At 39.5% G+C, this 16,948-nt stretch overlaps 3 protein-coding genes across 3 annotated transcripts; 1 reads left to right on the top strand and 2 right to left on the bottom strand.

Moving 5' to 3' along the window:
* Positions 1–1,145: 1,145 nt before the first annotated feature.
* LOC146972437 (uncharacterized) lies at positions 1,146–4,757 on the bottom strand. The gene is made up of 6 exons (XM_085803365.1): positions 4,536–4,757; positions 3,893–4,029; positions 2,763–2,980; positions 2,452–2,599; positions 1,325–1,447; positions 1,146–1,225 (listed from the first exon to the last, which is right to left on the bottom strand). Exons 2-6 carry the CDS (start codon positions 3,990–3,992, stop codon positions 1,176–1,178), a joined length of 639 nt encoding a protein of 212 aa, XP_085659491.1. The 5' UTR covers positions 3,993–4,029; positions 4,536–4,757; the 3' UTR covers positions 1,146–1,175.
* A 1,959-nt stretch (positions 4,758–6,716) lies between these two features.
* Positions 6,717–11,353, top strand: LOC146972436 (B-cell receptor CD22-like). Its single transcript, XM_085802609.1, has 7 exons — positions 6,717–6,806; positions 7,608–7,916; positions 8,013–8,234; positions 9,241–9,528; positions 9,685–9,766; positions 9,863–9,902; positions 11,330–11,353. The coding sequence occupies exons 1-7, from the start codon at positions 6,761–6,763 to the stop codon at positions 11,351–11,353; spliced, it is 1,011 nt and encodes a 336-aa protein (XP_085658735.1). The 5' UTR covers positions 6,717–6,760.
* Positions 11,354–11,959: 606 nt separating this feature from the next.
* Positions 11,960–16,681, bottom strand: LOC146972435 (sialic acid-binding Ig-like lectin 14). The gene is made up of 8 exons (XM_085802654.1): positions 16,443–16,681; positions 15,754–15,896; positions 15,454–15,536; positions 15,138–15,343; positions 13,545–13,808; positions 12,840–13,151; positions 12,600–12,702; positions 11,960–12,253 (listed from the first exon to the last, which is right to left on the bottom strand). Exons 1-8 carry the CDS (start codon positions 16,495–16,497, stop codon positions 12,190–12,192), a joined length of 1,230 nt encoding a protein of 409 aa, XP_085658780.1. The 5' UTR covers positions 16,498–16,681; the 3' UTR covers positions 11,960–12,189.
* Positions 16,682–16,948: the final 267 nt, after the last annotated feature.

The following is a 16,948-nucleotide window of genomic DNA, read 5'->3' as shown; positions in this document are numbered from 1 at the left end:
GCTAATGGTATTTTTAAACTGGTGCACACAAGTGTAACAAAAATGTACTAAATATAATCATACACGTATTCAAACGCAGAGTGCACAAACAACAGCAAGAGCAGGACAGCTAATACATCTTCTTCCTGTGAAACTAAAAGAGCTACTGTGCTTTGCCTTTTATGCAAAGGGGATGACTGTGTGACCACAAACATCAGGGTTATGTACTTACAATTTAAATATGTAAACACTCAGCATAACAACATTATCACATCATATACTTCATTGACTAAACATCTGTCACAGTTGTTGCACTGAACATAATCATGGACACAAGAACAGAAGTAGTAGAAGTTTATCAACATTTATTGAAATAGGTGAATAAATGGATGAAAGGTGCAGATGAATAGAGGAGTGTCAGAGGATAGAAGACCAACACATAGACTCTGCTCACTCAGTGGATCAGGTTACAGTGTAAAACATGAAAACAAAATAAGTTCTGAATGAAAATAAAGGAATATAAATTGAATAAAGTTTTAATTGATAAATATGACAAAAAGTGCAAATGTTCTACCTATTTGAACAAGTACTATTCACAATCATTTCAATAAGTGAATAGTATGTGGCTTGTTATCTTGACAGTGCGTGTTTCCCTCCTGTGGACAAACAGTGAAAGAGCAGGAAGCCTGTGCATATTCTCATTTTGTCCAGGTCATAGTATCTCAAAGGAGGTTAAATCGAAAGCAACTGGACTTAGTTATTTGTCTGGGAAGACGTTTCACCTCTCATCCAAGAGCCTTCATCAGTTCATGTACGCATCTGACCAGGCTGGGACTGGTGAAAAGAGTGACAGAGCAGCTTCTCTCCTGTTCCTCATGTAAAGTGGTGACTGTCTGCAGAATAGATAATCTCTTCATGGTGGCTTACCCAGCACTTTCATAACCTGCCTACTTCCACTTATTGCTGCTGCAGACAGTGATTGAAACGGGAACAGCCCTGTTTCTATTAAAAGTGGGAGAAACTATTCAACATTTACATTTTTAGCATGCATTTGTAAAAGCAGTAGCCTTGTTAGTGTGTGTGAGCATAAGCATAACTTCATCGACAGTCAGACTGGATCCAACCTCTAACATTTCAGTCATCATCTCCAGATATTCTGTCAGATATCGGTTTGACGGTGAAGGGAGATCGATACATCACTCCTTTTCTACTATCGTGGTCATATCTTCTTCTGTTTGTTTCCCCCCTGAAACCGCAAACACACCACACATTTACTCACTTACTCAGTCTGCTGTGAATGTATGCATGGCTGTGTTGTATATTTTTGAATTGAGGCGCTACTTACGGAAGCACTCCTGCAAAGTCTCCGATCTCTGCAGCATCATGAATAACAGAGCAAACACTAACAGTATACCAAAGAAGCCCCCGATGGTGCAGCCGATCAGAATGGCATAGTTGGTGCCATTGTCTAGGAGAGGAGGAAACAGGATGGAGTGAGGTACGGATGAAGACAAAGGTGATAGGGAAGAAACTTGATGGGATAATACAGGATATTTGAAGACATGGTGACATAATATGTCCAAATCTACTCCGTTCAATCAATAGGGCTATACTGTTAAAGGGATAGTTCAACATTTTGGCAAATTGGCCCATTGCCATAATCCCTATAGTCTTAGCAGTAGGTTCGTTACCTTTAATTGTCGGTGCAAGCGATTTTTAGAACGGTGGAGCAGAGCCGCAAGCTGCTCATGAGCCAGGCTCATGGGATTTCTTGGTTTCCCTCATCAAATTCATCACAATCCAACAACTCCAAAACGCTTTGGTGGACAAGTTGTGACCTGCACATTCACCACGCCATGAGACAATAAGGGAACGTTACGAGATGGAGTTGTTTTTGAGGTAAATGCAGAGACTGCTTGCCAAAAAACAGCCTCTGACAGGAACGCGCAGCAGTGGTTTTGCATGAATTTACCTCTAAAACAACTTTGTCTCGTAAAGTTCCATTATTATCTCATAGCGTGGTGATTGTGCAGGTCACAACTTGTCCACGAAAGCGTTTTGGAGTTGTTGGATTGTGTATTTGATGAGTCTGATGAGGGAAACCAAGAAATCCCACTAGCCTCCGTAGCGTAGCTCTGAGCATCTCGTGGCTCTGCTCCACCGTTCTAAAAATGGCTTGCACCGACAATTAAAGGTAACAAACCTATTGCTATGACTACAGGGATTATGGCAATGGGCCAATTTGCCAAGATGTTGAACTATCCCTTTAAACATTAACAAATAGAGGACAAACATAGGTAAAATCATTATGAACGTGTGAATTGTATTTGAAGCATGTTGGAAAACCTGTTGTGCTGTAAGGACATTGTTTTGTGTTCTTAAATGAATTATATCAAATACATGTAAATCATGTACCAAGATCTTCAATATTGTTAAACATGACTGTAATTGAAGAGTTTTTTTCTTTTTTACCATAAACTCGTAGCACAGCAGTAGTACTAAGAGGAATTCCCAACTGCTGACAAACCACTCGTGTGCCATTGTCTGAATATGAGGTTCCTTTGAGTGTCCACACTGCCAGTGACTCTCCCCCCTCCTCCTCACAGCTTCCATAGAGAGCCTGAGGAGCGACAGGACAGGACAGAGATGAAGACAGGAGCAGAAAGAGGAGAAAGAATAAGACATTGAAGATCACAAACACTAAAAGTTGTGCTGTTTCAAGAGAGAGGTTTGACTCTTGTAGGTTTCAGTTCAGCAAAATGACCATTGGCCTCCTACAGTACCTGGGGGATATCTTCCATATGACCTTGAGGGCAGGTGAGGCTGTAGTTGCCATGACTACTATAGAGGATCATGGTGAGGTTGGAGGACTCCTTGGGAACTCCACAGCGAAACACTGCAGGTTCTCCCACGGCCACGGTGAGGTTAGTCGGGCGTGTGCTGTAACGCAGGGCTGCTGCTGGGGATGCTGAGGTGGTGGTGGCGGTGGTGTTGTTAGTGGCTGGAGCAATTATTATGAGTAAGTGATGTGTGTGTGTCAGAGACAGGGATGAAGAGAAAAGAGACACAAAAGAATTAAAATACGACAATGTTTACAGAGAAGTAAAAGGATGTTTATTTCCTGGTGAATCCATGGCTAAATCACATCCTGTTTGTTGAAATTGTTGATTAAAATGGTTTATCACAGTTACTATTACAGAAAAACATCTGAATTTTTTGCGCGTGATTGTTTCAGCAAAAACAGTTCACATAAGAAAACAGATAGAGATGTTTATTTCAACAAAATTACTGTGGAGCACTTCCTGGACTCAAAAATCTTTTCTTTCAGGTGCTTGATGGGGCAAATGCTAGTAGAAAAAGAAGAAATAGGCTATCCAAGGCACTCTCTGTGAATACCCTTTATTGCTATGGGTTTAAAAGAGTCTTTTAAAGGTTAACATGACCAAGCCATAGCAATAAAGGCTTTTTAACTGTTCACAAAGATGTTTATTTATTTGGTTTGGCTCTCGATCCTTTGTCAAAGTTAGTGAACATGCAGGAAATGTGAGCATAATCTTAAAAGGCATTCCACACTGACACAAGTGAAACAACAGCAGACAGAGCGCAACATTACTCAGATTATTGTTGGAGACAAAATGCTACCTGAGACTTAAGCGTCTCATGTGACCTTAAGCAAAATCTCTCCTCTAGCGTCATAAAAACATTTTGTATATTCTAATGAGTGACGACCGGCGCTCTGCTGCATGATTTTCTATAAGGGTTGAAAAAATCTTCAGCACTAGAATGAGGAAGCCTCATAATATGCTTTGTTCATTGTTCAGATGTCTTGATTAATAACATTTATGGCTGTTTTCAGTTGAGGGTTTAATGATTCAACTGATTTTAATGAACTGTGTGTCGTGACTGTCATTACCTGAGGAGGGGGGGATGAGTAGGAGCAGAGCCAGAGGCAGCAAACAGATCTGAGAAACTTTCCTCTGAGTCCTCATCTCACTTGTTCTCCTGTTTTCCATTTCTGTTCACACAGTCTGTCTTATTCCATAGGTTGATCTGCAAAGCCATCAAGCAGATGGTTATTTACCCTGAATGTAGTTTGGATACAAAGCTTTACATGATTGATTGATGGACATTTCAAACTGAGTTGAGGAGCTTCTGCAAAAAAAATAAAATAAAAAAAAAGGTTGTTTTTTTATTCCACACAATCATCTGAACCAGAGTATTTGACCTGAGCAGTGTATCAGCCAGAAAATTACTGGATTTTATCTTCTTTCCTTCTTTCAGAAACCTATTAAAAAAGTAATAAGAGGTCCATTATATTTCCTCCCACTAACCTTCCTATGAAATAGCTTTTTACTACATTCACTGAACTCAAACAAAGTTCAAATTTAATATACACCCATGTTCTTTTTTTTGTTTTTTGCTTTCTGTATTGTAAATAACCCATGATGCTGTTGATGAAAAAAACTGACAGGGTTTTTATAACAACATAAAACAAGTTAAATCGAAACAAATCTGTTGACATACACTGACAGACCATCAGAGCTGTGATCACTAACCGTAAAATGAACTGGAACTCCTCCAGCACGTCTGCAAGCAGCTTCCTTATGTGAAGATTAAAAAAAAAAGAAAAGAAGAAGTCCTGTGATCCTTAAATTTAACTTCTCACACCTTCACATGTATCTGCTGGCAGCGTCTCGCAGCAAACAGCTTGTTAACATCTTCACACAGCGCTGGCCTTCTCCATCCTCTCTGGTCTCACCAAGTCATGAATAACAAGTAACCTGAAGGAAGTCGGACACCTTCCTGATTTACAAGCCAGATTTCTGTGAATAAGAAACAGGTTGAACAGGCCTGACCAGAACCAATAATAGCTGCTGCAGTGGTGTCTTTTCATGCAGCCCAAGTTTTACTTTTTCTCTCAGTGTGCCACACATGCACGTGCACACACACGCACACATATTTTATAGCTTCTTTCCATTGTTTCCACCACTTACCTAAAACATGAAGTTAGAAATTGAACCAGTTTCATCTCTTGCCATGTCTTGTTATGTTGTAGACACAGTGTATTACATAAATATGCATCCATCCTAAAGCCTGTGTTGATATTACCAGATACAGTGGGTTTCAAAAAATCTGAGACCACTCTCTGAGAATGTATAATGAGAAATGAAACATCCTTAAGGTCTATTTTATCTTAGAAAACGTGCATGTATGAGTTAAATATATAGCATATACAGTCATCATATCAAATCCATAAAAAATGTACAAATTTAAAGACACATACCGGCGATATCCCTACTACCATGCTGGACTCCCTCCAATAATACTAGTTTGTGATGCATATGATCATAATCTTGAACAACGGACTACACTCCTTAAAGTGCACTATTTAAAAGAGGCTTCAGGTTGGAAATACAGGTTGGGTGTGCTGTCAAATTGATTGAATTTGTAGCATTTTTCTCTTTTTGCATGTGTTTTCATGAGTTGTATTGAAATGAGGATGTTTGTGTGTGGACTGTGACAGTGTTTTGCAACTGTCAATGAGGAAACCACATACTTCCAAAAATAAATTTTGTTACATAGGAAACCCCCAAACCAGGTTCTGTAACATAAAGATAAACTTGCACAATCTTGTGATTCGGACTACTTGCAATAAAGACATTACACTTAGTTATCTTTCAAGTTTTGTCAAAGTCGTGTACATTTTTAGGGTGATGAAAACAAGTTCTGACCATGTTGTCTTGTTATCTTGACCACGTCTACATGTATGTGACTGGCCTATTGGATATTTATTAAAGAGCAATTTAAACTTAATTGTATAGCAGCATCATAGAGACACAATAGAAATGAGGCACCATGGCTGTCATCATCATCATGATCCTTTCTGAGTTTCTGAAAAAGCTTATTTCAGCCTGGACCAAAGACTACATTGTTAACCCGAAAGTTCTTCTATGTAAACAGTTTTAATAAATACCACTTTAAAAAATGTGTTTTGTTGCATTACTTAAACAGTGAGAGTATAAAGAGTGTTTGAGGCAGTCATTGGTTGTACTCATTTTAAATGATCAGGTTTTACCTCTGGCCACAGTGCTGTGATTGGCTCAAAACTAAATTCAAGTCTGTTCTTGTTGGTTGGAGGATACAGAGAAAGTTGTGCCCTTTTCTTATTTTCACAGAGCAATTAAAGTCTTTGCACTTTGCTTGCTCCTTGGACTGTACATTTTATTCCTTCATTATTCTGTTTTTCACAAGTTTGGACCATTTTAAAGGACATTTGCCTGCAGAGGATACCAATTTCTGCTTGAACGAGGTGAGTGGTTTTCTCTATTCAAGTAAGCCCACTACTTATGCAAGTTTTAAACGTTTGAGGATGAGTTAGATGAGTATTTGACAAATGCATCACTTGAAGAAAGTGGTTTAAGTACAATCAATCTATCTGTGTTAACAGTATAACTAACGCTACCAATAATAACTCAAACAGTAACAGGAATGTACCAAACTGAGATGTGAAGAAGCTGAATGTAAAATGAGGATGTTGAGGCTAAAGCCTCAGTTCATTTTCGGTTTCTACTTGTTCTTCTTTTATTTTCTTATGAAAAAGAAATCTCTACGTAAAAGGACATACGTATATATATGTAGGACATATAAAATAGGGAAATTAAGCCTCAGGAGGATTGGTAGTTTTCTACTGGGGGATCACACAGACGTGTCTTTTCTCTTCCTGTGTCTGACATGATTCACCAAACACTCAGGGTGTGCGCTGAATGCCTCTTTGGTTCATATGAGGATGATGATCCCAATTCTGATGCTTTTCATCATGGCAGAAGGTAGGTAGAGCTTCTTAAGACAACATGTAAGATAGTATCAACATTTTCTTCTTTGTTACTCTCCAATGCTACTAAATATGATTAGAGAATGAAACAACAATTTTAGCATGTGTTTGTTAAGGCAGTAGCCTGGTTAGCATGTGTGAGCATCTAAGCATAACTTCACTTATTGAAGACAGAAGATTGAAATCTACACATCGACAGTCAGACTGGATCCAACCTCTAACATTTCAGTCATCATCTCGAGATATCCTGTTTTCACTTCACTTAAATTGATGAAAGGATTTCAAAATAAAACCAGTTCCTATCCTGAGTTGGTTTGACGGCAAAGGGAAATTAATTCATCACTCCTTTTCTTCTATCGCGGTCATATCTTCTCCTGTTTCTTTTCCCCCTGAAACTGAAAAAATATGTAATTTCCAGATTTGCACATTTTTTATCCAATGTATTCACAGCTTTTATACTACAAATGGGATAAATTATCGAGGTTGAGGGTAGACACTCAATAGTCCTGACTTCACTTTACAAGATCTAATCTTTGCGGTTTCACTTTTAGGTTGTTCTACTCTCATAAGTCTCTCTCCTCTTGCTAACTATTATTCTGAAACTCTTTGAGATGCAAATAAATGAATCAATAAGTGAATGAATATGGAAATAAGTAGCATTCAGTGTACAGGTTCGTGCAACCAGGTGGAAAAAAAACTCCAGACACAAAATAAAACGTCAGAGCAGAGTCTGCACTTCCTTCAGTGTATTCAGTCTAATAAAAGCATTTGATGACATGTCATGTTCTCTCTGCAGTAACTTGGACTTCTGCTTCATCAGTGACATTTGAAAACCCTGATCCTTGTGCTTTGGTGGGATCATCAGTGGAGTTTGGTTGCTATCAAGAAACTTTGATGAACAGTAAATGGTACAAACTAGTGTTAATAAATGGTTCTTGGAAACGTATGCCACTCTTAGATCTTCCCTCATATAGAAATCGTACAGAATATCTGGGAGACCAGCAACAGAACTGCAGCCTTGCAATTCATGATCTTCAGGGCAATGACACTGGATATTACTTCTATGGGCGGCATAGTAAAGATTCAGTGTGTCTGTCCGTCACAGGTAAGAGTTTTCTACACTATTACCCTTCAAGTGTTATGATGTTTTCATCTTTTCTGGATGTCAATGTCTCTGTTTCTTCAACTGATTCATGCATAGAGCTGAAAGTCACTGTGTCCCCGGAGAGAGTGAGAGCAGGAGACCAGGTGACTCTGGGATGTGGCGAATCCTGCGAACTTCCTGACACAGTCTGGTTCAGAGATGGACACCCAGTCGCTGAACCAAAGTTCATGGCTCAGGCAGAAGATTCGGGAAATTATGTTTGTGCCGTCAAAGGAAAGGAGTCGGTGCAATCTGACTCTGTGGCTCTGGACGTCCAGCGTAAGTATTGAATAATTGCGCAACTACACACTGCAACTTCAGAAAACATGACTGTGCAAATATACAAATGCACTGAAAATATGGGAAACATCTTCGTCAACTTGACAACATATGCTTCACAAATTCATACAACACACCAGAAGTTTTTCTAGGAGACACGAAATAGTGAGCTACCTGGCTGGGACTTGTTTTTTCCCATGCCTAGTGGTGACTACTCAAGCATCTAGTAACAAGTGTGTCTCATTATTATTCTTTGACTTAATAAATTCTTATAGTGAGAGAGAGAGACAAGAAAGTCAGGGGGAGGGGGAGAGGAAGGTTGGTTTGGACTTGAACCTGAGCTGCTGATTGCAGATCGTTTTGATGCTTTGAGGGCGCTCTTTTTATTTCCTAGTGGTTACACTTGAACAATTGGCAGTTTAATACATGATTACTGAAGGTTACGTAACTATAGCTTCTTAGCAGAGATGGGAAGTAATTAAGTAGCTCCACTTCACTTCAGATCATTAGCTAAACAAGTTCAGCTTTGATCACTGCAACATGTTTTTTTTTTCTTTTTGTGGTTGCACTGCAGGTTCACAAGACTACTCTCTCATAATTGCGTTTCCTTTTCACCCTAAAGAAAAAATTGAAGCGCTGATTTTATAATTTGTCCCTATGCATGTAAGGCACCCAGTGTGTGTCCTATGGGTGCCATTCTTTCATTGTGTAGCTTAGCTTTACACAAAAACTGCAAACAGGGAGAAACAGCTAGCCTGGCTCTTGGGAGATAACATGATCTGACCACCAGTATCTGTAAAGCTCACTGAAGAGTAATGTTTCTCTTATGGCTATTGTGTTGTACTGTATGTACCCCTAAACCTAAGACTGGAATCGATCTTCTCATTGAACTCCCATAAAATGGCCTATTTCCCCAAATCAAGACTTTAAATGTTTGACTATTTATTAACTATGTCACAGGCTGAATTACTTTGACTATTTATCTATGTTATGTCTTTGAATACAGATCCTCCATTAAATGTGTCCATCATCGTGAGTCCCCCTGGCCATCTGGAGGAGGGCTGCAGCCGGGTGAATCTGACCTGCATCAGTGTGTCAAACCCTGCAGCATACAGCTACACCTGGTACAAGAAGACAGATGATCCCAGCACCAGAACCAGCACCGTGCTGCAGGTGGGAACGGGACAGGTGCTGTCTCTTCTCTGCAACACTGGACTTTACATCTGCCAGGCCAGGAACAGTGTGGGGGAGAGCAACTCAACTGACGTGCTGCTGCCACCGTCACAAGCAGACAGTGAGTACAGAGGAAGGCTGCTAATAATATATATATATATATATATATATATATATATATATATATTTTTTTTTTTTACAAAATACCCAATTTATCAAACATTAGTAATGATATATTTGTTATTCCTGCTGATTTACTTTCTCCCTCCATTAACAGTTTCAAACATCGGTTTCATCATCCGTATTGGTATTGGAGCTGTTGTTCTGTTGTTGCTTCTGATGATTATTATCTTTGATTGGTAAGTTACGTCACACTCAACACAGCAGTTGGTTAATTTTATCCAAGTTGTATGAGGAGTTCAGTGTTAAGATTTTTTTCCTCTTTAATGTTCAAGGAGGAGGAGGAGGAATAATAAGTCTGCTGTGGACAAAGAGGTAAGAAGGACTCCACTCTGTGAAATAAATTAAAATCCAATTTACCACAAAATGTCTAATGTTGTCATGTTTCAGGAGGAGCACAGCCATGATTATGAAAACATGAGGCCCGCCTACAGTGGTAAAAATAGCAACAAGGAAAAAACACAGACTGTCATGTTTCAAGAGGAGTCATGTTTCAATGACTATGAAAGTGTTTAACCTAAAGGGGTAAGAGGTGTCCGTGTTGTGTGTTTAAGAAGAATACAAGCATGATGGCATTAGACTTCAATACACATCATTCTCAACTCTAAGAAACAGGAGTGTCTGTGTCAAGATCGACCGTGACAGACACAACAGGACTTCAGAGCAGAGCAGCAAGTTTGTCTGCTTGAAAAATGCAGCTGCACTTCTCCCTCATTCCTGCCTCTGTCCATCCGTGACTTGCGGTCCTTCCAGATGAATGTGCTTCATTGCTAAGCTTATTTTTTACAGTGTTATGTAACAATTTGATAAGTGTTTGTTCTCTAAAAACTGAGGTGTTGAACGTGTCTCTGTGGTGATGGTACAAGTCAAAGCAGCATATGCTGCCCCCTTCAGTTTTAGATACACATGCACATTATGTCCTAAAATATATTTCAATGTTGCAATTTATTAATATTATTTAACTTTACTGTTACAATCGGGTTAGTTTTTTTTTTTTTGTCTCACACATCAGATCCTCCCCACTTGGTCTTAATGGGCATAATCAGTGATTTTCTATTCAATAATCTTATTTTATTCTCTTTGATAAAACTACTGAAATATTTCACCCACTAAAGAAGTGACATTTCAAACTTGAGTGAAGGGTGGCTGCTGTAATATATATGTACATCATTGTATATGGCATAATTTCACATTTCTTTCTTTTTTGATAATCAACATTTTCTACATTTTGTTATATATTTATTTTATTTTATTTTATTGTGTTACTGTGTTTTGTAAAAAAAAAAAAGTAAAATCTTCCTTCAAAAGTTCAAGTAAATTAAAAAGATGGAGTGATTTTTCAGTAAGTTGTAAAACTTTCTATCACTTTCCACACTGAATACATCATAACATATCTCAGATGACACTGGCTGTAGCTTACAACAGTTTTGCAGTTAGAAGCATAGTATAAGTGGCAACGCAGTTATTCTGTGCAGCAAGCCTGCCTTCATTAAAAAAAAGATAAATGTTAAAACTGTACAGTAAATACAACCAAAGAAAAGCTCCTTAACTGATGTATGAATCTGTCCCTTTAAATATTTGGAAAATGAATCACTTGTTTACTTCATTAGCTTATAAAAATAGAAGTTGTATGCACCACTTTACTCCCTTTAATGGCGTAATAGGCTAAAATAGACTAATGAGATGAGGAGTTGAGATCCTGGTGTCAGAGTCACTGTCCTCCTGGTTTTCACCCTCTGCAGGCTCTGGTCAGGATCTGTCCTTGACTTATCTCACTGAAGAATTTACCCAGAACCACACAGTAACTGCTAACAGTTTTTAATTGGGTCTTACTTACGACTGCATTTTCCGTCATTAATCATTGACACGTTTTCAATATTAGCTGCTTTGGTGTTTTCTGTCACTGGCTGTTGCTTTAAACAATTCTTTTTGTAAGTAAGTAGTAAATGTGGATGCCATCTGTGGTCTTCAGATGTAATGAGCAAATTACTTGGCAAGTTGGCATTCAGATTTACACCTGTTAGCATTATAACCAACAACACATCAAATTTTCTTTATTTTATAATAAATACTTTTTCCCTGAAGAGTTCTTGGAGAATTTAGTTAATGCTACAACACAAACGCACTTGGAGCAGATTATTGAATAACAAAGAGTCAACAGAAGAAATACTGTATATTCTAACAGTGTTTCCTGTGGTTATGGTGCATAAGTCCAAACTCCCTGTTCAGCTCACTGCATTAAAACCCAGGAGCGACTGTTTCCAGTGTCAGAGAGTACTGTCCTTTACACTGTATGATCTCCAGGTTCTCACTCTGTGCTCAATGTCACCACTAAGCCTTAGAGTTTTCCTCCTTCTGGGTACATCACTTCAGTCATGTGGCCAAAGAGGCTGAAATGTGCAATAGCCTGTTTACTGTGAAGGTGTCTGCTTGTGGTACAGGGGTTCACTCAGTTCACTCAGCAACATGAGGTGTGAGGATAAATGCACAGGAGTGTCTGAGGCTACTTGGGAAAAATATTAAAAAAGGTTTCCTGCTGTCCTCAATCAGGGAGTTGTAGATTTGACTGTACAGAGTAAAAAGTCCCGGTCTGTCTGAGTCCTTAAAGATCTGTGGCAGTTGTTGAAGTTAGGGCGTATGACTGGCGTCGGGACGTCTTCTGTTTCCTGTGAGGACAGACAATGGCTCAACATCAACAACAACAACAAAAAACACTGACATTTATGGCGTTTAAAATAATCTTGATCTACTTTTCTTGAATTATAACAAATAACTGAATTGGGTATGTAACCAAATTCAGTGGGGTTGGTAATATTTTATTGTGGTGTGTCATAAACTGACTCTTTTGGCAAATATTTGATGTTTTGTTTTTAGAAAAGCCTATCAAAAGTGTAGACGTGACAATTACATTTTATATTTTCCTCCAATCAGCTGACTAGAGCTCTGAGGATTCCTGAAGATCAAAGACCGATGGATCAAATACATATGACAGTACTGGAGCACAGAACTCACCTTGTCATAAGAACGATAATTACAATTAAAATGAGCACTAGGACACCGATGGTAATGCCGATAAGAATCATTTTGCTCCTTGCAGACTTGGATGGGGCACTTGCTGCAAGAGACAGAGAGTTTTAAATCAGCAACCTGGACAGAGATCTACAGACACAATAAAGATCATTAATTATATTATCTGGTAATATTTTCTGCACTGCTGTGGAGAAAAAAACAAAACGGCTCTTTATCACCTACCACTGGAGTCTGTGAGTGTCACAACCTCGGTCTGTGATCCATGTCTGTTGCGTGCTACACAGCAGTGCTGTCCGGCTTTCCCAGCAGTGACGTTGACGCTGCTGAGCGTGAAGCCTCTTCCCGTGAGAGTAGCCAGAGATTGTCTCGCTTGATGGAAGCTTCTGTCCGTTGAGGGGAGACACGCTGGACCCTGGTACCAGGTGTACGCGTGGACAGGTGGGTTGGCGTCACTGCTGCAGGTCAGAGTCACAGGAAGCGCACTCTGTGGCTCTCCAGCAGGAGAGACTGAGATGGTTGTGTTTCGAGGAGCGTCTAGACAGAAAGGAGGTCAAAGGGTCGGTGACAGTCAGATGAGAGTCATTTACTGGTAAGACCCTTTTGGGTTTCCACCTAATTAACTAACTGCATGGGGAAGTTTCTTCACCCAGCCATGAAGACACTCTGACTGAGTAATGACGGAGAAGGACTTCTCTGTCCACGGCAATTTGCTTAACTTCAACTATTAGGCAAAGCAGTAAACCAATCTTCCCTTTCTGTCTTTACTTTCTTGTTTGATCGTTAGACTTCCATGTAAACAAATGGATGAGAGTGAGCATTTGGAGAGATATTTGATTAGCTATTTTGTATTTGTATCGAGGATGGCAACACATTTTTTATTGACATTTAAAATATTCATAATTCAAAACATGATTAAACTGAACTTACACTCTACATCAATGTCCAGTATCGCTGAGGTCTCCACGTTGTCTCCAGTCTGCATCTGACAGTAGTAGCTCCCAGAGTCATCAGAGGTAACTTCACTGATGCTCCACACCCGTCCTTCGTGTCTTGAGGTGGCGCCGTTTTGTCTGAACCATGTGAAACGGGACTGTGAACTGGCTGACGGGCCGCAGCAGGCCAGACGTACGACCCCACCCTCAGTAATGCCACTGGGGGGACTCATTAATGCTTTGACTGCACTGGAGGAGTCTGGAGAAAACATGAGCTTAGATTACTCCCCTGTGTTCAAAGTACACAAAGTTCAACTGTGTTTGTACTTTTTCTCTCTCGTAGTTATCATTATCCCTCGGCTCTCTCTATCATTCACTAAGTGTATAAGTGTATAGATATGCAGATAATGGAGTTTTGAAGATTTTCTACTAGGTTACATTTTCATTTTGTTGTGTCTCTCGACCAAACTGGTGGGTACAAATCATTGAACATTTGTACATTTACAAATTCTATATGCTTGGCTTAAAATAATCAAATATAAGACTAACAGGTGTAAAACAGGTGTAAACATATTGAAATCTGCCAATGTGGGTCATGGTTTGTGATAACAAGGGCATCAGTAGACTGTGAAATAACAAATTCTGGCCTTTGGGGGATTATAAATCACCAAGAGCAAGTGACGCAGTGTGGAAACAAAGAGCAACCAGACAACAACAAAAATATCACGTCACGTGGCTGTGTCTCAATAATTGCCTAAGAATATCTTGTGGTGAAACAAAATCATCTGTAACTACCCAGCCACAGGCACACAATGAGGTTGTTGCTTTTTGCACGACCTTAAATTGCTCCACATCCCCTTTTCTTCTATATGCTCGGTAAAGATCTAAGTTAAAGCCAAAGTTTGTCCCCCAGGTTTGGTTCTGAAAATAATTTGGCACCAAAGTAAAATTTTGTTGAAAACAAGAACCTGTCCTTTGAAATGACACTAAATAATCACATTACACTAATTTGATACAAGATCTATTTCCAGACAGTTGTTAGTTTCAGTTCTACTTTTCAGTGATAGCACATGTAAAACAAAGCATTGCTCAGAGGAAGCAGGTTATAGGCTACTTGTGCAAAACATCAACACTTGACATCTGGTCATGCACAACTCTGATATTTCCTGTTTTTTTCCCTTCTTCGATAAATCAAATAGCTGTAAACACCAAGCTGGGGCTTTGATCCAAAAGGTTTATCAGTACCTGCGCTAAAGATCATTTTTATTGTAGCATGCATGCAGATATAAAACTAGAGGACATCATCTTTTCAAACCTACTCTCAGTATAACTCTGTATGACAAGTAATGTGTACATTACAAGTCATTCAGTTCTTGACCACACACCATCACTGTTGGGTGTGGACTGTTACACTCACGTAAGCTCACCACCAGTAATGTCATGTTCAGCTGTGGACCAGTGTTGTTGCATTTTAATGTTGCTTTATATTTCTATTTACTTGAGGTATTGATTGGTGGCTGTGATCTGCTGCTGATGGTGTGGTGATGGCCTCTGTTAACATTTGTGATAGTAAATGAAATATCCCCACCTGCCACCAGTAGCTGTATGCCTCTCTGCTCTGGCATCTTCTGTGTCGGATGGCTGGTGATGAGGTAAAACACGTAATTTCCACTGTCTGACTGTGTCAGATTAGAAATCCTCAGTGAACAGTTCTTTGTCCCAGGTTGTCCAAGGTACTGCGCCCTGCTCTGGTACGATGGATCCTGGAAAATACCAGCGCTGTGGAACACATACCTGACACAGACAAACAGATGTATATAGAGTATCAGTATGTTTTTGTCTTATCTCTGTGCAGTTACTTCCGCTTTAATTACAGGTCTGGACTTGAGTGAGCTTCTTTTTACCGTGGGGTGATGCAGCGGCTGTCTTCAAGACACCACATCTCAGACAACACTTTGTACTGTTGTCCTTCTTCACCTCCTCCACCCTAATAGAGATCAATAGGGATTTAAACAGTAGATTCAGCATTTAACTTGACACTATAGATTTGGATCTCTTTGATTGCACACTTAAAATCATAGTTTATTTCATTTATCCGTTATAAACCACCAATATCTGCTGATATCCTTTCATTCTGATACAGAGTAGTGGACACAGTGCTGGACACACTGCACCGGCAAACAAAGGCCTCTTTATTGAATTACCTGAGCAGAGAGCTGCACCCCTCCGCTGGTTTCATTAGGACTTTGGGGGTAGTCATAGGAACAAGGGAGAACCACCGAAGAACCAATCACAGCACAGATAGGACTGGAAGGGAGTTGAACTGACCAATCACCAGCAAGAATACCTGAAGGGCAAAATGTTAGAAATTAAAAACTTTCCACATTTGAATTTATCAACGAAAAAAACTATCTGTACTGTGATTTTACAGAAGAACAGTGATGTTAATGTGTTTACTCCCTGTATTATTTTTTTATACTAAAACTATATAATCCTGTGAAAACAAAGTAACCTTTTAAAGCTATATAACACTTTCAGTTTCTATTCTTATATTTACCACAAAAATGGTTCATTTTGAACATTGCATTTTTTTTCACTTGATATAATTGGAAATAAATAAGTTAAGTGACAAGCCTATTACATTCATTGTCATCTGGGAGATTTCCATGCAGGTTTGAAAGACAAATGCAGAATAATTTGACTCCTACTGAAGATAAGTTAATTCTCCAGGTTTTTGTGGCTGTCTTACAATTGTTGTTGTCACCCTCACAATAAACTTTTGAGCTTAATACTTCATTTTGGTCACTATACAGGCAGATGTTGAATCAACTGGTCCTCGTCACCTTGTCCATCATGAATGCCGGTGATACTTACAGTATATGTATGAACTCACCTTTCAGAGAGAACATGAGGAGCAGCCAGCAGCTCTGTGTTACTTTTCCACCCATTTTCTTCTCCTCCTGCTCTTGCTGTGTGTTTTGTCTGGGTCTTCTGGCCTTCAGCTCTCCTCCTGTGAACCCTCGGCCCAGCTGCTGCCTGGTCCACCACCACCAGTCTACCTTCCTCTGCTCTTGGCTTACGTGCTTTAGTCACTGTTCTGTTGTGTGTGTGTCTCTCTCTCAGAATAAACACTCTTGCTTCCTTTTTTATTCTCTCTCAAAGCAAGGAAGTGTCGTGACGACTGGGCCTTCATGTAAAGTCATACAAAGGGAAGTTCCTCAACATAAATGTGTGTAAGTTGTTGGGGGGGACTCCTAATGTTGCTGACTCAGTTGTATGAGAGCACTGTAACCTCAGATTAACCTCTATATTCAATCAACTCCTTCCTCTTCGCCACTTATAGGTCAACGTGCATCATTGGGTTCACCTGTGCAGGTGTGCAGGGGTCATCAGACAGCC

Source organism: Trachurus japonicus, chromosome 16 (genome assembly GCF_045865225.1).
Source record: "Trachurus japonicus isolate A0001 chromosome 16, Traja_1.0".
Taxonomy (NCBI): domain Eukaryota; kingdom Metazoa; phylum Chordata; class Actinopteri; order Carangiformes; family Carangidae; genus Trachurus; species Trachurus japonicus.
Note: the sequence above shows the minus strand (reverse complement) of the source record. Positions and strands in the feature narration are given on the sequence as shown.

Bases quoted from the DNA above. Each gene is read 5' to 3' on its own strand.
- LOC146972437 (XM_085803365.1), bottom strand. From the start codon at position 3,992: ATGGAAAACAGGAGAACAAGTGAGATGAGGACTCAGAGGAAAGTTTCT. The intron at 2,600-2,762 runs GTACTGTAGGAG...GTCGCTCCTCAG, and splicing joins ATATGGAAGATATCCCCCAG to GCTCTCTATGGAAGCTGTGA. The intron at 1,448-2,451 runs GTAAAAAAGAAA...CTCCTCTCCTAG, and splicing joins TGCTGTGCTACGAGTTTATG to ACAATGGCACCAACTATGCC.
- LOC146972435 (XM_085802654.1), bottom strand. From the start codon at position 16,497: ATGGGTGGAAAAGTAACACAGAGCTGCTGGCTGCTCCTCATGTTCTCT. The intron at 15,897-16,442 runs GTGAGTTCATAC...TTTGCCCTTCAG, and splicing joins CCTCATGTTCTCTCTGAAAG to GTATTCTTGCTGGTGATTGG. The intron at 15,344-15,453 runs GTAAAAAGAAGC...TGTCTGTGTCAG, and splicing joins AGCCGCTGCATCACCCCACG to GTATGTGTTCCACAGCGCTG.
- LOC146972436 (XM_085802609.1), top strand. From the start codon at position 6,761: ATGAGGATGATGATCCCAATTCTGATGCTTTTCATCATGGCAGAAG. The intron at 7,917-8,012 runs GTAAGAGTTTTC...ATTCATGCATAG, and splicing joins AGTGTGTCTGTCCGTCACAG to AGCTGAAAGTCACTGTGTCC. The intron at 8,235-9,240 runs GTAAGTATTGAA...CTTTGAATACAG, and splicing joins TGTGGCTCTGGACGTCCAGC to ATCCTCCATTAAATGTGTCC.